The sequence below is a fragment of the Mya arenaria genome, chromosome 10, assembly GCF_026914265.1.
Source record: "Mya arenaria isolate MELC-2E11 chromosome 10, ASM2691426v1".
Lineage (NCBI taxonomy): Eukaryota > Metazoa > Mollusca > Bivalvia > Myida > Myidae > Mya > Mya arenaria.
This window is the reverse complement of record NC_069131.1, coordinates 65890741-65910196: the sequence shown is the minus strand read 5'-3', so window position 1 is coordinate 65910196 and position 19456 is coordinate 65890741. Positions and strand designations below refer to the sequence as shown.

General features: G+C 35.5%; 2 protein-coding genes across 42 annotated transcripts in view; both read left to right on the top strand.

Annotated features, from left to right (window-relative positions):
- Positions 1 to 1037: 1037 nt before the first annotated feature.
- LOC128205694 (T-complex protein 1 subunit alpha-like) lies at positions 1038 to 13852 on the top strand. Its single transcript, XM_052907545.1, has 12 exons — positions 1038 to 1123; positions 1739 to 1824; positions 2186 to 2314; positions 5520 to 5617; positions 5916 to 6026; positions 7266 to 7447; positions 7904 to 8030; positions 9053 to 9228; positions 10290 to 10413; positions 11674 to 11866; positions 12320 to 12483; positions 13125 to 13852. The coding sequence occupies exons 1-12, from the start codon at positions 1051 to 1053 to the stop codon at positions 13327 to 13329; spliced, it is 1668 nt and encodes a 555-aa protein (XP_052763505.1). The 5' UTR covers positions 1038 to 1050; the 3' UTR covers positions 13330 to 13852.
- A 2552-nt stretch (positions 13853 to 16404) lies between these two features.
- LOC128205697 (zinc finger protein 500-like) overlaps positions 16405 to 19456 on the top strand; it is an 84281-nt gene continuing 81229 nt past the window's right edge. For 40 of the 41 annotated variants that reach the window (XM_052907563.1, XM_052907580.1, XM_052907560.1 and 37 more), the window contains exon 1: positions 16431 to 16532. The gene's annotated coding sequence lies outside the window, so the exon portion shown is untranslated. Of the gene's footprint in view, positions 16533 to 19456 lie in introns of all 41 variants that reach the window. The other variant, XM_052907551.1, reaches the window with a different exon arrangement.

Sequence of the window (19456 nt, the reverse complement as noted above, 5' to 3'; positions counted from 1 at the left end):
TACAGCCTAAAAACTAGCTAGTACATTTCTTCATTTCTTCTTATTTAATTCGTGTTACTTAAACAAAATTTTAACTTTTGAACTTTGAACATTTTCAGTAACTTTTATTAAAATAGTCATGTCCTATTTATAGGCATACAGAGTTAACACACATAAAGCAATAATAAAATGGAATGACGAACAATGCCGGATACACATAACATACAAAGAATGACATGAACACTACTTTAGAACTACATCACTATAACAAAATATATGTACAATGAACACTGACAAAATATTTTGCATAAAAAAAGGAAGGTGAAATTGGATCTTAAATATAATTTATCTCTTAAATTTGAACAAAATATATTTTTATGAATTTAGCTAATCTAATTATAGTAGAGGTGTCGGTGCTACACATTAATTTCTGGAACTTTAGTGTATTTGGATACGGATAGTAATATTTATTAATAAACTTTTTCCTATTTACATCAACAAAAAAACAACTCAAAAAATTATGAAACTCATCACCAAGGTCATTTATATTACATAATGTTAACTTTCGTAATGCCCTATCAACATTCATATAACGACCACTCACAGTTAATAGGAATAAAATTGTTTAACATCTAAATTTACATATCATATACCGAAAGCAAAATTCCATGAATTATTTGTAAGATAGTTTTCCAACTTAAATTCTGTTTTGAATAATCTGTAGCTTATACATTTAGAAAAAGTGTTAATGTCACTTGACCAGGTTTGCTTATAAATACTGATCTTGCAGAGTGAAGTTTACTTTACTTTTAAACATATTTACATTTATAACCGATTAAGAGAGCCAATACTCAGACAACCCTAGATTATTTAATACACTTTCCACCTTAACAATGCATGGGCAACTGTAGACATTATTGATATGCAAATTATATATAGGACAGCACAATATTTATCTGCTTTGCCAGATAATAACGAACTCTATAAGTTGAAATAGTGGTGTTTAACCTAAACAAATGTTAAACCGGTTAAACATTTCAAACAAACATTCCTTAGCATTCATGTACAAACATGGCGGACACTAGCTCACTGTTAACTGTTGGTGGCGACCGAACAACGGGCCAGTCTGTGAGAACACAGAATGGTAAGTACTAGAAATTGTTAAAATATTGAAAAACGTCCCATTCTTTATTTAAAACGGTCCTTCTTTCTGAAATTGGATGCGTTCTAGTGTAAAAATTAGGAGTTGGAAATATTGGCATGGAAATCACATGGTCTGGAATCTTCCATTGGGAAAGCAGTGGGTGGGGTATTGTAAAAATCATAATCGTTTGTGACATTTAAGTTTATACTATGCTATTATTGTCCCAGAAAAAATGTATTTTGTAAGGAAGACAACTTTGTACAGAGAGTTGATTGATTTTTCCAATTTTGGGACTTCTCACGCTCATTTTCCCAAATGAAAAGGCACACAGTATGATCATTTAAAAATGTAAATGTAAGAGCTTAAAAGTTCTTGAGGTAAAAAAGGACTTGTGCAAGACACAAAACGTCTATGTAGATTCCATTGATCTGTCATAGCTGCTATGAGGCTGGGTCAGATTTATAATGTGATATTTTGCTTTTCTAGCTTTTTAAGTTAAAACTGTTAACTTTCTTTAAAAAATGAGAATCTTTTTTTGTCATTGCATCAAATAATTACACTTAAGTTCTAGTTGTTCTGAACACACTTAGTTCAATACATTTCTTCTGTCTGCAGTTATGGCCGCAGCGACAATTGCCAACATAGTGAAAAGCAGCCTTGGACCCGTGGGCCTTGATAAAATGTTGGTCGACGATGTTGGGGTAAGATACAACATGTAATCTGAAACAATGACTTTAAAGGGCTCTCTCAGATAGATTGATAAGGCCTTGAAAAATACATTCCGCTTGGATTACCCGACCCTACCATTTTTATAATCAGTTGGTAGAGAGAAAAAAAAAAATGTTTTTATCTTTTCGTGTCTTAAAGTCTTAAAAATCTTAAAATCTTAATGCAGAAGATAAGTTTAACACCATTCTCCAATGATGACATAATCATTCTTACATAAAGTAATGAATTCATTAATGAGTGTTATTGACTTGATTTTCAATCAAAATATATATGGTTTAAATAAAATATTTCAGGTTGTTATTGTAAAATTCCTTCATGTGCTTTTTAAACCAGGATATTACAATCACAAACGACGGTGCGACCATTCTCAAGCTACTAGACGTTGAGCACCCAGCTGCCAAGGTTCTCGTGGAGTTGGCTGATCTACAGGATCAGGAAGTCGGAGATGGCACAACCTCTGTGGTATGTTTGCGGTACATTTAGTTGTCTAAATTACCACACGGTTTCAAGGCTTTGTTTAAATGATTGTTTTGTTAACCCTTTACTTCATAGATACGCAATTTTACTTATCTATCCATAGCTTCATAGATACGGATCTTAACGTTTTATCCATAGCTTCATAGATACGTAATCCTACGTATTCGTAATGTAGGTGCATTTATTTTCATACCTGATGCTTGTTTATGCGCTATAAATTCATATTCATGAAGTATAAACATCGATAAATACAATGCACTAAAAAAAACACTATGTTACTATTTAAAGACAGGGCTCGACATTAACCACTGCCCGATTGCCCGGGGCAAGTAATTTTTGCAGGCGGGCAGTAGTTTTTAGAATCTACCTGCCCGATCGGGCAGTAACAAAAAAACTCGTCATAGTGGCGACTTTTCTGGTAAAAAAAGTAGTCCGTAATCTCCTTCTTGGAGAGTATTTATCAAACCGAAACTAATGCACTCATTGGTTGTTGACTCGAAAAATCGGGTCAAACGGAGCTCCTCTGACATTTTCATTCGAAACTACGATGGCTAAGACTGCCGAATATTTTCCGATAGAGCTCGAGTAATTCCGTCTAGATCCGTTGGCCAATCGCGTGAGCTGCACCAAATCCATATAGCTAGCATTCCAGTTAATGCCCTCACAATGTACACAAATCGTCAAATGATGTTTTGACAGTCGACGCTGTCAAGTTTTTTTAATGTTTCAAACGAAAAAAGGCTTAGTCATCCGAGAAAAAGACCAGCTATGAAAAGAAACGAAAACGACGCTGGGTCGAGTCTTGGGGAAACAGTTTTCCTGGACACAGCGAGAATGGTCATTTTGGCTATTTTTCGGACTGCTCCAATTTTCGGATGTTCGGTTTTTGGAACTGTACGATTTCACTTTACATTGCAATAAATTATAATTTACTTCAAAATAAATGGAAGATTACAAGGCTAAGATAATAAGAGGTTGACTGTTCGTTCTTATAATTCAATTTTATTTCATCCTTAATAATTTGAATTTATGTGCTATTAGTTACAAATTTCATGACAACTGATTTATTTCAAATACAGCAAGCCCTGATGTGCAGGTTGAATCTGGAAATGGGTTTTGATGTGAAGTATAACAACAAAATGAGCCCCCAAAAATTGGGCAAGTAAAAAATCCATTCGGGCAAGTGAATATGGCTAGGTGGTTGCCCGAAGGGCAACCAAGTATTAGAATAAGCGTCAAGCCCTGAAAGAATTTCGGAAAATCGCGAAATAAGGTCACTGGTATCAAAGATGCGTAAAACGTTGACTGCGCAGGTTTGTGGGCATTTCTGTCTCGTTTTCCTCGTGGAAATTTACACAATACTGCAAGTTATAATTAACTACCAATAATACAACTATATTTTATTGATCACGCGCCTGACGTCACAGGTCATGGTTCGAAAACGTGTCAAAATGTCGGCCATGTTGGATAAACAAAAAATCATCTGGCTTGTATAAACAAAGGCCATAAATCATTATATGGGACATATGTGTCACTTCTGTTTCGCTAATCCGGTCATAAAAATGCGCATCTGCTTCTACAAATTGAAAGTAAGTACAAATGTGTTATAAAATAATGACTATCCCTATTGTTAAACTTTGACATGACCCAATTTAACATCGATCAGCTGTTGAAACACGTGTTTGCGAATACACAAGAATGCAATGTAGAGCTAATTTCTGCCCTTGTTAACTTCAGTTTAAAACAACATTCCTGAATAATGTCATTTATATTTCAGTGTTTGTCTGACGAATCGGAACATTCTGGCTTCAATTAAAATGAGTTTGAGACATTGAGTACGACGTCGAGAATTCAGACCTCGGCGTCACGCACACAAGGATACGAGAAATGAGGATTTTTAAAATCAAACCCAAATGACAATACATGGACATGCAATAAACGATATAAATTTAGTAAACAATAACATGCAGGCCTCATTTAGTAGTTGAATAATAACTTTATTTGTTCATTGTAGTGTTAAATAACCGAAAGTTATACGTACTGTGACTGTTGATCAACTTTTTTTTTCTTCTGTATCATATATATAAATATACCGTGCTTCTTTGTTGTGAACTATTTTTTAATTCTGTCCATCTTTGTTTCAATTCAGGTTGCATTAAATGAATTATAAAAATATGTTGTTTATATAATATTTCGTGTTGTGTTTGATAAATAAAAGTGTAATAAAAATTAATTTTCATCAAATTTGACATATTTTTCTGTTTGTTTATGAATATCATGCGGAAATAATTTAGATAACAAAATAAAATTTATATGACTGGATTGGAAATTTAATTCTCTATAAACTTTACATTGATGACTTATTGATTAAACCAAAAGAAATACTAAGAAAATAGGTTTGTAATACATTAGGGTTAAAATTCCAATAATATCAATAATCTATGAAGTAGGGGTACTGATATGAACTGATAAGCCATGAACTGGCAGCCTGAAATGGATTAGGTTTACATGAAGTAAAGGGTTAAAATGATTGCTTGGCTGTTATCTTAATGGTATATAGCAACACTTGTTCCATTATCTTTTTAGCATGTCTGTTTTTTTTTTAAGAAAAATGGCATTGACTTGCGCTCTGACCATAGTTCACTTGATTCACTCGCACCATGACCATAATTCAAACCATTCAAGATATTGAAATGGTAGTGCTATCAAGACACTTAACTGTGGCTTTAATAATTGTTGATTTATGCCCCTTGTTTGGCTGAGAAAAAAAACAAGACAACAGCAACAGCTGAGCATGCGCATTTGCTCTGCAGCACTCTTGTTAGTTTTGGTTTTACAGAATTTTGGGAGCACTTTTTTTATGGCTGATATTTGGTTATGTTCTCAATGTCAGATAGTTTTTCCAAATTGTCTGAAAAGAAATTCTTTATCAGGATTCTAAAAAATGTTTTTTTGTTTAATTTTTAAATGCCCACATATAGATGGTTTAAAAGATTATTTGAGTCAAGTTTCATAATTTATTGCAAAAAATCCCAATTTGTGAAAAACGATGCGAAAATTCCCAATTCCAAGTACTATAGGTCATTTGCTCCAAATACCAGAAAAAGGCCTGTTCTATGAAGCCTTTTCCCACAACCTTCAAGCAGTTGATATGTTTTTTATTTAATACATGATTTGTTATATATTACAGGTCATAATTGCTGCTGAGCTGTTGAAGAACGCTGACGAACTTGTTAAACAGAAAATCCACCCCACATCAATCATCAGTGGTTACAGACTGGCCTGCAAGTAAGTTATTAGTCCATGCTTCTGTGCTTATGTTGAGTCTTACACTGATGCTCTTTGCAACTCAACACATTCATTTCCAAATTTTAGACATGCTCGTAATCTTCATGGCACAATGGGAATTAATGGTCAGATTTAGGAGGTGGTCAATTATCTATTATTAATTGATGAAATATTATCCCATCATTGGTGAATTTGAATGACAACCAGCATTGTGTGAATTCAATGTATATCATCTTGAATGGCTTTTAATGATTTTGAAAGCTTTATCATTACTGACATTTGTTGTTTTGTTGCATAGGGAGGCTTGTCGCTACATTCAGGAACACCTGACCTGCAGCGTCGAGGAGCTAGGGAAGGAATGTATCATCAACGCCGCCAAAACCAGCATGTCCAGCAAGATCATTGGACCGTATCCTTTACTAAAAATAAATGGTTTGAACTGTTTGGGATTTCCTGATGCTGAAATATGAAGTCTCTGACTCAATTTTCTAGCCAGGGACTCACATTTTGAACTTGATTTGCTTCCCTAGGACCCCAAAAGTAACCTTACATCAAATGCATACAATGAACTGAGATCCTATATTATTACAAGAGTATTGTTTTAGCTATAGCGGAATGGAAGGGCGTCAGATCGTTGTAAATCAGAAAGTTACTCACTAAAAGTATTTTATTGGTCAATGTCGCGGTCTCCTAATCTGTCACACATCAGCACGTGATAAGGCACACGACCGTCATCACCGTGGGTCGGATTAACAGTAATTCATGCTTATCAGGGTGCTAATTGTTGTTCATTATGACACATCAAAACATCGCAATTTGCCATTTATAATCGGTAATCTACTACTGATAGTTGGGGTGTGTATCATCCAATTATAGAAACGTCACAAGTAGGGGGAGTTATTGAACGTCAATCAGAATGTACATAGAGAAGAAACTGGTCAAATGATTAAGGTACATTAAAATTCTATAGAAGGAATGATATAAAATGTTGTCAAGCATAAGTTAACTTGAAAAAAACAAACACAATTGATACTTGCATTGTACAAACAAGGCACACCTTTTTTAACATTGTTTCCTTTGAAGCAGACGATCGTATAGGCAAGTTGGCGCTAAGAAAATCAAATACATGACTTATTGACAAATATTTGATTGTTTTTTGTGGAATGTTAGTGAAAAACAGTTGTTTAGTTACCACAAAACTTCTTTTTGCTGTATGGAGTGTTTACTCACAGCATTTAACCCCATTTGTACGATGTCCAAAAGTTAAAGATTCGCGAGACTGTCATTTTGTGAGAACAATTTTCAGAGTTTATTTCTCAATGTTCACAAGTATTAGTAAGTTTTTTCATGAAGGAATGGACTTTGATTATGTACATGGTCGTTTTTCAACATTACAAAGCAAATTATATTGTGCGCATTTTTTCCCTTTAAAGAAAGCACCCTGCCCCTTTTTGGGCCTACCCTGCCCTTTTTCATTTCTGGCTAAAACACTAGACGATGACTTAAATGTGTTCAGTGATATAGGTCTGAGATTATGAGAAGATAAACATATTAAGATGTTTAGCTAGAAGTTGTAATGTTAAGACATATAAGACAATTGATTATAAATAAATCGCTAAACATAATTTCCTTAATCAAAATATCTCAGTCAGTCAGACTTTTTTTCCAACATGGTGGTTGACGCAGCTATGGCCATTAGGCAGTCTGACGGTAAAGGTGGTTACCGCTACCCAATCAAGGCTGTCAATATCCTGAAGGCTCATGGGAAAAGCTCAAGTGAAAGCACCTTGGTGCCAGGCTACGCTCTCAACTGCACAGTGGCTTCACAAGGTGGGTGGGGAAATGATTTTGAAGTTTGAACGATAATTACATGTAAAAAAAGAAGGTTTCAATATTAGTCAGATAATGATTGCCCTCGATTGTTGTCTTCCTTGTTTAACGAAAGAATATATTAAATCTATGTCCATGTTTATTTGTATGTCGAGGGTTATCATGTGATTTGTAATGTGACAGTAATGATTATATTCATATATCAGGGTAGTTTTAATACATGTAATTCCTTGTGGCCAATGCACATACCTTTTGCTTGCTGTTAACTATCTTGACCATGATTGTATCAGTATGTCTAGAATTAAACCTGCAAAAAGATTGAAGAAGTTATATAAACAACATCATGTACACTTAATCCTATAGTAGGAAGGAAGATCTCTTTCTAGACTTCAGTATGCAGAAACAATAAGAATACATTATAAATAAATTATATACATGTAAAAATGTACATTTCAGCTCTACCAAAGCGTATAGTAGGAGCCAAGATCGCGTGTTTGGACTTCAGCCTGCAGAAGACGAAGATGAAAATGGGGGTTCAGATTCTCATTCAAGAAGCAGGCGAGCTAGAAAAAATGCGACAGAGGTATGGCCCCTCTCTGTATATATTAGAATATGTTAAGATAATATATGACTTTCATATGTTTGTGTATCCACAAGTTATATTAATCATATCTCTGTCCAGAGACGCATTTATGCAAGCTGCTTTATTGTAAAAGACAAAAAATAATTTTTGGTAGGAGCGTTCCTACTTTTTCCTACTTTTTTAACAGCTTCCTACTTTTTCCTACTTTTTTAACAGCTTCCTACTCTTTTCTAAAAAACTCCTACTATTCCTACTTTTTTGAAAATAAAGTCTGCAAAAATATTAAAGTTTGATCTTTGTGCTAGTTTTATTTGCAGAAAATGAACAAAAGATGTCAAACTGGCTGGTTTCTGTTGTTGAAAGGTGTGGCAACATGTTCCACTTTGATGAGCATCATCTTTTCACCCACACAGTTCAGCAACAGAAACCGACCAAGCATCACTCACTAAAAAATTCAATGTGGCATATAGAATGGTATGACTTTGCATTGAAAACATCTCCTCCAGCTAAGTTAATAGCTATTATTAATAACATATTTAACCAAAAATATTCCTACTTTTCCTACTTTTTTGTAAAAAATATTCCTACTATTTCCTTTTCTGTCCGAAACCCTCCTCCTTTTTTCCTACTTTTTTGTTAGTGGCTGCTGGAGGGGTTGTTCTATTTCTGTAAGTTAAAGTTCCCATGTTAAAACTGGTGGTAATTGAATCTTAAAAATAATTTTTACTACAATAGGGAAATGAGTGAAAACTCTAGACTTTTCTTCGAAGTTACAAAAAAATGATCTAGATTCATATTGGCCACAGGTTATAAAATATTCTCATCAGGCCAAATTAATAGATTATTTGTTTAGCATTTCCATGTCCACATTTTAAGCTGTGTAAAGTGTGCGTAAATTTAAAAAAATAAATATTCCTAACCCAACTTCATAATTAGGAATGAAAGTAAAAGTTATGACCACTAGAGTCTTAAAAAACCTCTTTGGTCGCAGATGTTTTCAAAATTAAACTTTTAACTTTTAGGGAGTCTGACATCACAAAAGAGCGTATTGAGAAGATAATGGCTACAGGAGCCAACGTTGTCCTGACCACCGGCGGTATTGATGACCTCTGTCTCAAATATTTTGTGGAGGCCGGCGCTATGGCTGTACGCAGATGCAAGAAAATAGATCTGAAGAGAATCGCCAAGGCTACAGGAGGTGAGACCAGTGTTTAAAGGTTACTCAAGAGCAAATGTGTTAAAAATAAATCAAAACACTGCAACTTGGGGTATTGCAATATTAAAAGCCCGTAGACCGCAATTCTATTTCAGCCAATTACAGAGCTATTGCCCTTTGTTACTTTTTTCTTGTCCGGAGCATAACTTGAAAACTACCGAATGGAATGTTATAAAACTTTATACAATGGTACAGCACAATGAGAAGGAGTTCAGTGTACATGAATCATAACACTATTTTAGCAAATTGCAGAGTAATTGCCTTTTTCTGTGTTTTTTTTTTTTGTCAAACTTTTGTCCGTACAATAACTTGAAAACTACTAGATGGAATTTCATATAAATCATAATGAGAGGAAGTGCAGTGTACAGGAACCACAACTACATTTTAGCTAATCACAGAGTTATTGCCCTTTGTTACTTTTTCTTGTCCGGTGCAACACTTGAAAACTACCAATAATAAAACATAATCAAAAAATGAATAACTGACGACAGTCCAAAAAATAAAGTTGTCATTTATAGGTTGGTTTTCCAAATAGTTGACTGCAGTTTCATATCAGGGCGGCGTTCGGGGACATATTCACCTTCAGTGATAGCTCTAGTTTATCTTGTTCATTTTAAAAAAAAAAAATAGACAAGCATAGCGGTAGTAATTCACCTGTTGGGGTGGTTATGAGTGTGCACTAGTATGTTCTTGTAATAATTCTGTCTTAAAGATATGCAGAGGAAATAATGTGATTGATAAACTTTAAAATAAGTTGCTTTCTTTAATAACAATCTTGCAATAAATATATGTATTGATTATAATTGAGAGTGTCCACCTCTCGCCCAATATGTTGTGGTTTCAAGACCCACCAGGGTGAGAGTGGTCTCATGGTTTAGGTGTCAGACAAGGTGAACTTGATCTTGACCCCTCAAAAAGGACACCAGAACTGATTTCTACCCAGGAAAAAGACTGGATTGTGAATTGTGTATCAGATGATAGCTGTTGTAACAATTAAGCTAAAATAAATATGTGTTAACCAAAAAATACATTTTTCTTTTCAGCTGTGTTTGTAACAACGCTGGCTAACCTGGAAGGGGAGGAGACCTATGAGCAGTCATACCTCGGTCACGCTGAGGAGGTCGTACAGGAGCGCATCTGTGATGACGAACTTATCCTCATTAAGGGGTAGGGAGAGTTTAACATTTCCACTCATTAAGGGTTGGATAGTAGTACCTAGATCATGTAAGTAAGGCTCACCTCGGCCAGACTGTGGAGGTCATAAAGGAGCACATTAGTGATGATGGACTCATCCTTGTTAGAATAGAGCTAATAAAAGGTTTCTCTTTATTAAGGGATAAGTAGGTGATTCTGTCTCTGTCTGTCAGTAAATTGTACCAAGGCCAGACTGAGAAGGTCGTACTGAAGCTCATTCTCTAAGTGGTAGGTAAAGTTTAAGCTTGATTTGCCCACACATTTTCCTCTCATTAAGCCCAGCCCCTCACCAGTCCAATACTGGTTACATTCGGGAACTGTATGTCAAGCTCCATTCTCGTATTTAAGGTGTACCTCGGTAAGGCTGAAGAAGTCATAGAGGAATAAGATGAAAAGTCCATGATGGTAAACTCAACCAATTAAGGGGTTAGAACCTTTCATGCTTTTGCCTCATTAAGGGAGTAGTAGTAATAGTATGTGTCCACCCGTAATGCATAGAAAAAGTCTGTTATGACATAATATCATAGAGTACCAGTTCTGTTTATACATTTTTCACATAATTATACCCCCCAAAACAAAGTTTGGGGGGGGGGTATACTGGAATCGGGTTGTCCGTCTGTCTGTCTGTCCGTCTGTCCGTCCGTTTTTTTTTTTGTCCGGGATTCATCTTTGTCGTTATTGAACAAATCTTTTTCAAACTTTCAGATATTAATGGCCATGATGTAAACTTGCGCCTCTGTGAAATTGGTACGGGTCACATGACCCTGACCAGAGTTATCTCCCCTTGATGTGTTAAAGTAGGCAAAATAAGCCCTGTCCGGGATTCATCTTTGTTATTATTCAACAAATCTTTATCAAACTTTCAGAAATTAATGGCCATGTTGTAAACTTTCGCCTCTGTGAATTTGGTACAGGTCACATGACCCTGACTGGAGTTATCTCCCCTTGATGTGTTAAAGTAGGCAAAATAAGCCCTGTCCGGGATTCATCTTTGTTATTATTCAACAAATCTTTATCAAACTTTCAGAAATTAATGGCCATGTTGTAAACTTTCGCCTCTGTGAATTTGGTACAGGTCACATGACCCTGACTGGAGTTATCTCCCCTTGTAGGCAAAATTAGCTTTGTCCGGCCTAACTCCAGGGCAAACAACCTAGACATGGAGGGGTGGGGGGTATTCGTTAGCCTATGGCTTACAGTTCTAGTTATTCAAAGGTTATATGATGATTTTAGCACCAAGGCCAGATCAGCTGCTAGCATAATCCTACGTGGAGCCAACGACTTCTACTGTGATGAGATGGAACGATCTGTCCACGACTCCCTGTGCGTGGTTCGTCGTGTTCTCGAGTCAAAATCTGTAGTGCCCGGCGGAGGGGCTGTGGAGGCTGCATTGTCCATATACCTGGAGAACTACGCCACTTCTCTCGTAAGTTTGTCCTGCCAAAAACATCAAGAATTGTTTGACTAGAAAAAAATGACAGACAAGCGTCAAATGACATTGCAGTGCTGTTGTTTGGTAACATGATAAAAAAATAAATTGTGTTCGATATGAGTTCTTTATAAAACAAAAACAAATCACTATCATTGTTTTACAATATGACTATCTAGTTTTGAATATCCTTCTAAGTAGATAACCATTTAAGCATTTACCTCCATCTGGTCCAATTTCATCTGTAAATTGATGACCATTCATTTAATTATTTGATCATATCACACTGTCCTGTATTCTTATATTCAGTATTTCTCAAAGACGAGCATTTATACGTTTAGCTCTGTCTGGTCCGATTGCATCCGTTAACTAAATTCATTGATGCCCATGCTTTTAACTTTTTGGTGGCAGCATTCCTGTATTAATACATTCAATATTGTCCTATGACAGGGATCAAGAGAGCAGTTGGCCATTGCCGAGTTTGCCCGATCTCTGTTGGTGATCCCCAAGCAGCTCGCCGTGAATGCTGCCCAGGACTCCACCGATCTTGTAGCGAAACTGCGCGCCTACCATAACTTGTCTCAGGTTAAAGAGGACCAGAGAGACCTTCGATGGTAAGAGATGGTGTTATATCACTTTTGGGTTGAATTATAGTAGTTGCAAGGCACGTTATCGTTATTCATGATCTTTAGCTTGTCTCTTGTGGGGTTTTTTAAGAAGAACAGTTGAGGTACTGTCAAAGCATTGGTGTTTCTCAGAGTGGCATTGACTTTTTTAAAAATCTTGAATTTGACAATAAACCGTCGGAAAGTATTTAAATTAAACTTATTATTCATATTTCTAAAGTCAAAACACGCATGTGTCAAGTTTAAAAAATTTTGACTAAAAAAACAGACAAGTGTTTATATTTACTGCGCAGCGATATTGTTAAATGTTTATTTGAGTAGTAAAACCGCACCGAAACAATATGATTTTCAATTACTAGACCATGCTTACAATTTATTTACATGATGAATAAGGAAAATTAAATCTCTTCATGCAACTGATTCTTTATATTTTTTCTATACAATGTCCTAATGATATTTATCTTAATTGAAAAAGTAAAATCAGTGTTTTAATTAAACAATGCAATAAATAAAAAAATTGCCAATACAATTTGTATACTGAATAAATTCACTGAGGCCTGTCTAATAAAAGATCAAATATTACTTATATATTTAAATTGATACTACAAACAACTATTGTCTGTTGGCAGGGTTGGGTTGGACCTCCACAAGGGGGTTGTACGTGACAACAGACGCGCAGGTGTCCTTGAGCCGGCCATCTCCAAGATAAAGTCCCTCAAGTTTGCCACAGAGGCGGCCATTACCATTCTTCGTATTGACGACATGATCAAGCTGGTACAGGAACAGAAGGGGGGAAGTGCGTACGAGCAGGCACTCAGATCGGGCCAGCTTTAAATGACTTTTATACAGAAAAATATAGTGAATTCTTTGAATTACTTAAGGTCCATGTTGTAAGCTATTGTCTGCCTTCGTAGCTGTTCACAATTTGCCATTAACCTATTGGAATACTCACACAATGTGGCTTGTTTTAACAGATTTAAAATTGTGAACTTTAAAGAAAGAACTTTCACAGCATTTGTGTAATAAGACTTGTAGTTTTGATAACAACAACTTTTTTCAACTCAACATTGATTATAATTATGCAACATCTGTGATGAAAAAAAAATGTTTAGTTACAAGAGATATAGTAGTTATGCTTGTTAATAATGGTTCCTATGGTTATTAAGAACTTTCAGAGGAATGAGTTATGTTTGAAATGAACAAAGAATAATAAGTATGTGTTCTAAATAAGAGCTTGTGCTTTTCTATTTTATGAACATATTTTCTTTACATTTTGTGTGCTATTTATTTCATGAAGTCTATCCATACATTTGTAACATTGTGATGTTTTCTAGCAAATAAATTTAATAAGAAAATACTCTATCTTTTCAATTTTTACTATTGTCTCATAACATGAATGGTACGGGTCTGTTTCGTTGTGGTACAACTGTGCATAGGTTATACCCTCGAGACATTAAACAGGTGTTCTAAAGTTCAGAATTAAATCCCAATGGTCAAAAATCATGATGCTATGGTCAGGGGCGATCAGAAGTTTGATCTGCTCCCTTTGTATGAAAAGGGGGAGGGGGAGATAACATAAAATCATCTTTCTGATTGATTTTGCATTTAATCCGCATAGATCATTCGCTATACAACGGAAACACACCTAGCTCACTGTATGAAGACAATGTATTTGTAGATTTTTTTTCACTTTAAGGATCCATGTACAAAATCTATTTTGCACTCTTTCCAAACACTCATTTACTCAATCCCCATACCTCCGATCCATAATTAAGTATACATTTAGATATGATATATGCATCAAACAGATTAAACATGATTTACGGGAGCAATTGTATCTTTCATCGAAGAAAACCAGCTAAATTTTAGCTCCATGAGCAAAATAACCACCAGACGATAGAACAACACCAAGGTTATTAAAAACAAGGTAAAAATCGTGAAGGATATTAAATTGAACACAAAATGTGACACGCTATAAAATAAAAAACAAACTATTAATTAAGCATGAAAACTGGCTAATATGGCCAGACTAAAAGCAAATGAAACAATACAATATTGATATAAAAAACTACAGAAACAAGCTCAGTAGCTGAAAAACCGTATACACCAGTTTGTGTGCACAACCTCATTCTTATCCAAACAATCCCGAATATAGTAAAAACGTAAACGGTAAATCTTATCAAAGTTTGCATTAACTTGAGGAAACTTAATAATAAAACAAATAATAATAAACTAATATGTACACTCCAAGTACTTCTATGATTAGAGATCCCGACTCTATCTGCAGACGAAGGAATACAGTTCCGAGTCCCTAATTCAAAAGCTTTTCAAAGATACGATGCAGTTAATTGTTGAAACTATGAACAACAGACACAATCTGCTTTAGCAAATGAAAGGTTTAAAGCCGTGTGAGCATAGAGTTTTATATTACAAAGCATCACTGTACTGAAACTCGGCCAAAAAAACCCACAAAATATTATTGAAAATAAAAAACAACATATATTTGCTAAACTTTTCTTCCAAAAAAATGAAATGTGCAACAAAGCAAGGATGGCAATATTCTGCTAAAAATAACGCACAAAACAAACTTTAAAGAATTTTGGGACTGTACGAAAAGGAAAGGGAACTCCATTATCCGATGATCCACCATTTAAGATAGGCGATAAAGTAATTCACAATTCCAAAGATAAAGCAGATATAATAGTAAAACATCAGTATGAAAATATCAGTAGCAATAATAATATACACAACATTATTGAGACAAAAAAGGACCAATACAATTCTAAGTGATTGTAGCACAGAAACATTCAGGAAAGATATTGAACATAACGCAGATTTCAGTATGGTTGAACTCGACAGGGCACTAACCAATTGTTAAGGTGGCGCACCTGGTGAAGATGGCTTACTATGCAATTCTTCAAAAAAAATTACCAACATCTGCAATGCCTCTCTAAACCAATTCTTAATCATGCTCAACATCAGACACATGGAGACTGTAATAATTTCTCTCCTGAAACTTTATTAACCTAATGGGGGCGGGATAGTAGAGCTGGGACCAATAACACTAATAATACTACGCTGCTCGTTAGTCTAGGAGGGCCAATAACGTTTAACTGGATTGCTGGTCAGATAAAACATATTTTTTTAAGTTAAATGGCAAATGCAGGTACAGGATATGTTTGTTTGATTACTGGGAACGTTACTGCAAGTTTTATTAGGAAATGGGTAAAGGCCGTTTTGGAGACCTTCTTATAATGTAAAATGAACACATTTATACTTCCAACATTTTTCGATCACGATGTCTAACGCACACTGCAACGAATGATTTTTTTGGGTCCTTAATTAGAATGTACGTCGTTGAATTTCATAATCTGACTGTAAGTGAAAATAAATGCATAGTCATGTATGTCACATAAATAAATATATTGAGATTGTTGTGTAAATGATGTGTCAAATATTGTGTTTATTAAAGTTGCATAAATAACAGTTTAATAACTTTTGAGATTGTTGAGTTAAAAATATATATGCTATCCTGTTTATATTTATTAAATAGTTTTAAACACCAAGATTTCTTCATTTATTAACAATGCTATTTTAAATAAAAAATATGCAAAAACACGGTTTTGAGTAATAAACGATTTCACACACTACGCATATCAACATACACATCAGAAGGTGTTACTGAATAAGAATGGTCTAGTCTACTAAATTATTCCTTTCTTCCTAAATTGGTGTTTGTAACTCACACCTAATAAATTGGACATAATAGTTGCATTAATTGCTACTTATAATAAGGTTGACGAACTGTAAAAATATGTTGACGAAACAACTAGTAGACGAAGGTAGACAAGGTAGACGAAATGATAAGGTGACGAAACATCCGGTACCCGTTGTAAGATATAGTCTTCTGTAGCCTTGATAGATGCGGTGTAGTTTTGAGATAAAGAAAAAATGGCGGTTGTGAAAATGTGCATAAATTGCAAAATAATTTGATAAATAATTCAAGAAGTTCTGCAAACCAACACACAGGTACCAGCGTAAGCCAGCTAATGTACTCATTATTTTTTTATTACAGGAGTTAAGTTTGACTAGATAGCGTCATAATGTCTAAATAGAGGATTGTGTAGATCGCCTTTGTCACGCTTAAATTTGTAATGCGCGGCTAGTGCGTATTTCAGACAATGATTGGATTATTAGTCAATCTTTCCTTTGCACCAGGCCTTTTTCAGCAAAGTTGGGTTGCTTCATAAATATCAATATTAGATTTAACCTAAATGTAAGTCTAGAAACGAGTGTTTTGAGTTCGCTGTGAAATTGATTGACCATTTAATAAAACGATTGGAATGGGTAAGGCAGGTCTAAAGATTAGTCCATATAAACACAGGCTTCAGTGTTTTTTTTAGCATTCATATTTAAATGTGTGTTCTTAGTCAAGATCAGAGCGCTATGTTTATATAGCAGAAAGATAATATCGTGTTTATCTGCTGGGAAAGAGGTAGTCCATATAAACAGACACTTCAGAGTCTTTGACAATTTTTGATTTGGCGACTATGCGTCCATATCCCACTTGTTATTTTCCTAGCCAAGAATGACAGATCCCAGCGCTAAGTATATTGAGTGGAAAGATAACGGGCACCTGCTAGATGTAGTCCACCTATGGTTGAAATTGATCATAAAGAGTTATATTCATATTTTACTATGTAAGTGAAATGTTATTTTGCACTAAACAAGCATTTAATGCATTAAAACAAGTTGTTTACCTTTCCAATAAAACGAAAGTTGACTGACACAGACAACAATTATGTGAAGGGGAACAACTCGATACAATCGTAATAACTCGGCCTCCTCCGTCAAAGCTTCGAGATAGACCTCGTTTTACAATCGTAACAACTCGGCCATGGCCGAAATGTTCCGAGCGATTTAAAACTGTGCCCTAAAGCCTTGCAGGTGCCCTTCATGTATATATCGTTATGTTTTGACAGAATGAAATGAAAAAAAGCCGTCAAACTCATAATTATAAGTTGGGTATTTATTTTTTTTGTGTACAGAACTAATATAAAATAACATTATCTGGTAATATTTCTTGTTTTTATGATATTTTATAGACACTATATGCTTTAACCCGGAATCCTGATCGGAACAACTACCCACTTTTGATACTAAACAATTTGTACGTGAAGGATTTGCCATATCTAAAATCTAAAAAAAATCCGTCAACGTACAATTATTTGGACTATAGTCCACCTAAATGGCCGTGATTTTTTTACTATGGCAGACTCGTGACCAGCAAAAAGTAGCGAACAGTCCATGCAGAGAGAATCCTTGCGGCCACAATTTTGAAATAATCTCCGTTATAAATTCAAATTTCTATAAAAAATATTATTGCCTACTATTAAACACATTTATTTATGTCATTTTGCCAAAAAAGATGCTCAGATATCATAAAACATATACATGTGTCGATTGTTTATCAAGTATTCCGATATCTGTAAATTTGGGACAAATCTGACAGGTTGTGTATATGTACAACGGTATTCGTGACCAAGAATATATTTATGTGAAAATAGCGACTCTAATGACAAATTAAATCCAGTTTAGATCACTGTCGGGTATATATTTAACAACTTTATCGTTATTATTCAACATCAATGCATAATATTACTTTATATTCTTTCGCCCAGTGTTAAATGGTAGAGAGTTGTAGCGGGATACATAAGAAATGTCAAAATAATAAAAAAAGTATCCCTGATTGCTCATTATTGTAGAGACTGGGAAAGAGGGAGCCAGACAGAGTATTGCCGGGACCCAAGTTTCAATATTGGTTTTATCTAAGATTTGTTGTCCAAGTTGATTCAAATGAAAATAGAAAATTCCCTTTTTATACATATTATGCACCAGTCAATTGTAACCAAGGCCCCTCCAGGGAAATGGGCTGTGTTTTTACCTTTCAGGTGGCACTGCAGTGCCGGGTGAATGCGGTGGTTTTGTCTTCCCGCAAAATATAGCGAGAAATGGGCCTAACCTAAGGCCCCTTGGGTGCGGGGTCATTTGGCGGGGATTTTACCATCAGTTCATCACCGCAGGCCGGGGGATTTTAGCCGGGGTTGGCTGGACAGAAAGTCAAAGTCCCCGCTATTACCCGGACCTTGGGGGACTGTGGTTACTATTGACTGGTGCATTACTTACCTACAAATGGATCATCTGCAAATGATATAATCACATGTGAAAAAAATGCATTTTTAAGTGTTTCTGAATTCAAATTATTTTTGATGAGAATTTGATTTTAATTATTCCCCCCTTCGTAGAAGAGTGGTATATTGCTTTGCACAGGCATGTCGGTATGTCGGTCGGTCGGTCTGTCAGTAGACCAAAGCTTGTCCGAGTGATAACTCAACAATTCCTGGACGTATGGTCATCAAACTTGACATGAAGGTTTGGCCTGACAAGTAGATGACCCCTATTGATTTTAGGGCTCATCTGGTCAAAGGTCAAGGCCACAGTGACCTTTAATGGTAAAATAAATTTAAAGCTTGTCCGAGTGATAACTCAACATTGCCTAGACCTATGGTCATCAAACTTGATATGGAAGTTTGGCCTGACCAGTAGATGACCCCTATTGTTTTTGGGGGTCATCAGGCCAAAGGTCAAGGTCACAGTGACCTTGAATGGTAAAAGGATGTCCAAGTGATAACTCGACAATGCCTGCACCCATGGCCCTCATAATTGACTTGGAGGTTGGGCCTGACCAGTAGATGACCCCTATTGTTTTTGGGGGTCATCGGGCCAAAGGTCAAGGTCACAGTGACCTTGAATGGTAAAAGGTTGTCCATGTGATAACTCAACAATGCCTGCACCCATGGCCCTCAAACTTGACTTTCAGGTTGGGCCTTACCAGTAGATGACCCCTATTGTTTTTGGGGGTCATCGGGCCAAAGGTCAAGGTCACAGTGACCTTGAATGG

Coding starts and splice junctions, on each gene's coding strand:
- LOC128205694 (XM_052907545.1), top strand. CDS start 1,051: ATGGCGGACACTAGCTCACTGTTAACTGTTGGTGGCGACCGAACAACG. Junction 6,027..7,265: donor TCCAGCAAGATCATTGGACC/GTATCCTTTACT, acceptor AAAATATCTCAG/TCAGTCAGACTTTTTTTCCA. Junction 10,414..11,673: donor GAACTTATCCTCATTAAGGG/GTAGGGAGAGTT, acceptor TGATGATTTTAG/CACCAAGGCCAGATCAGCTG.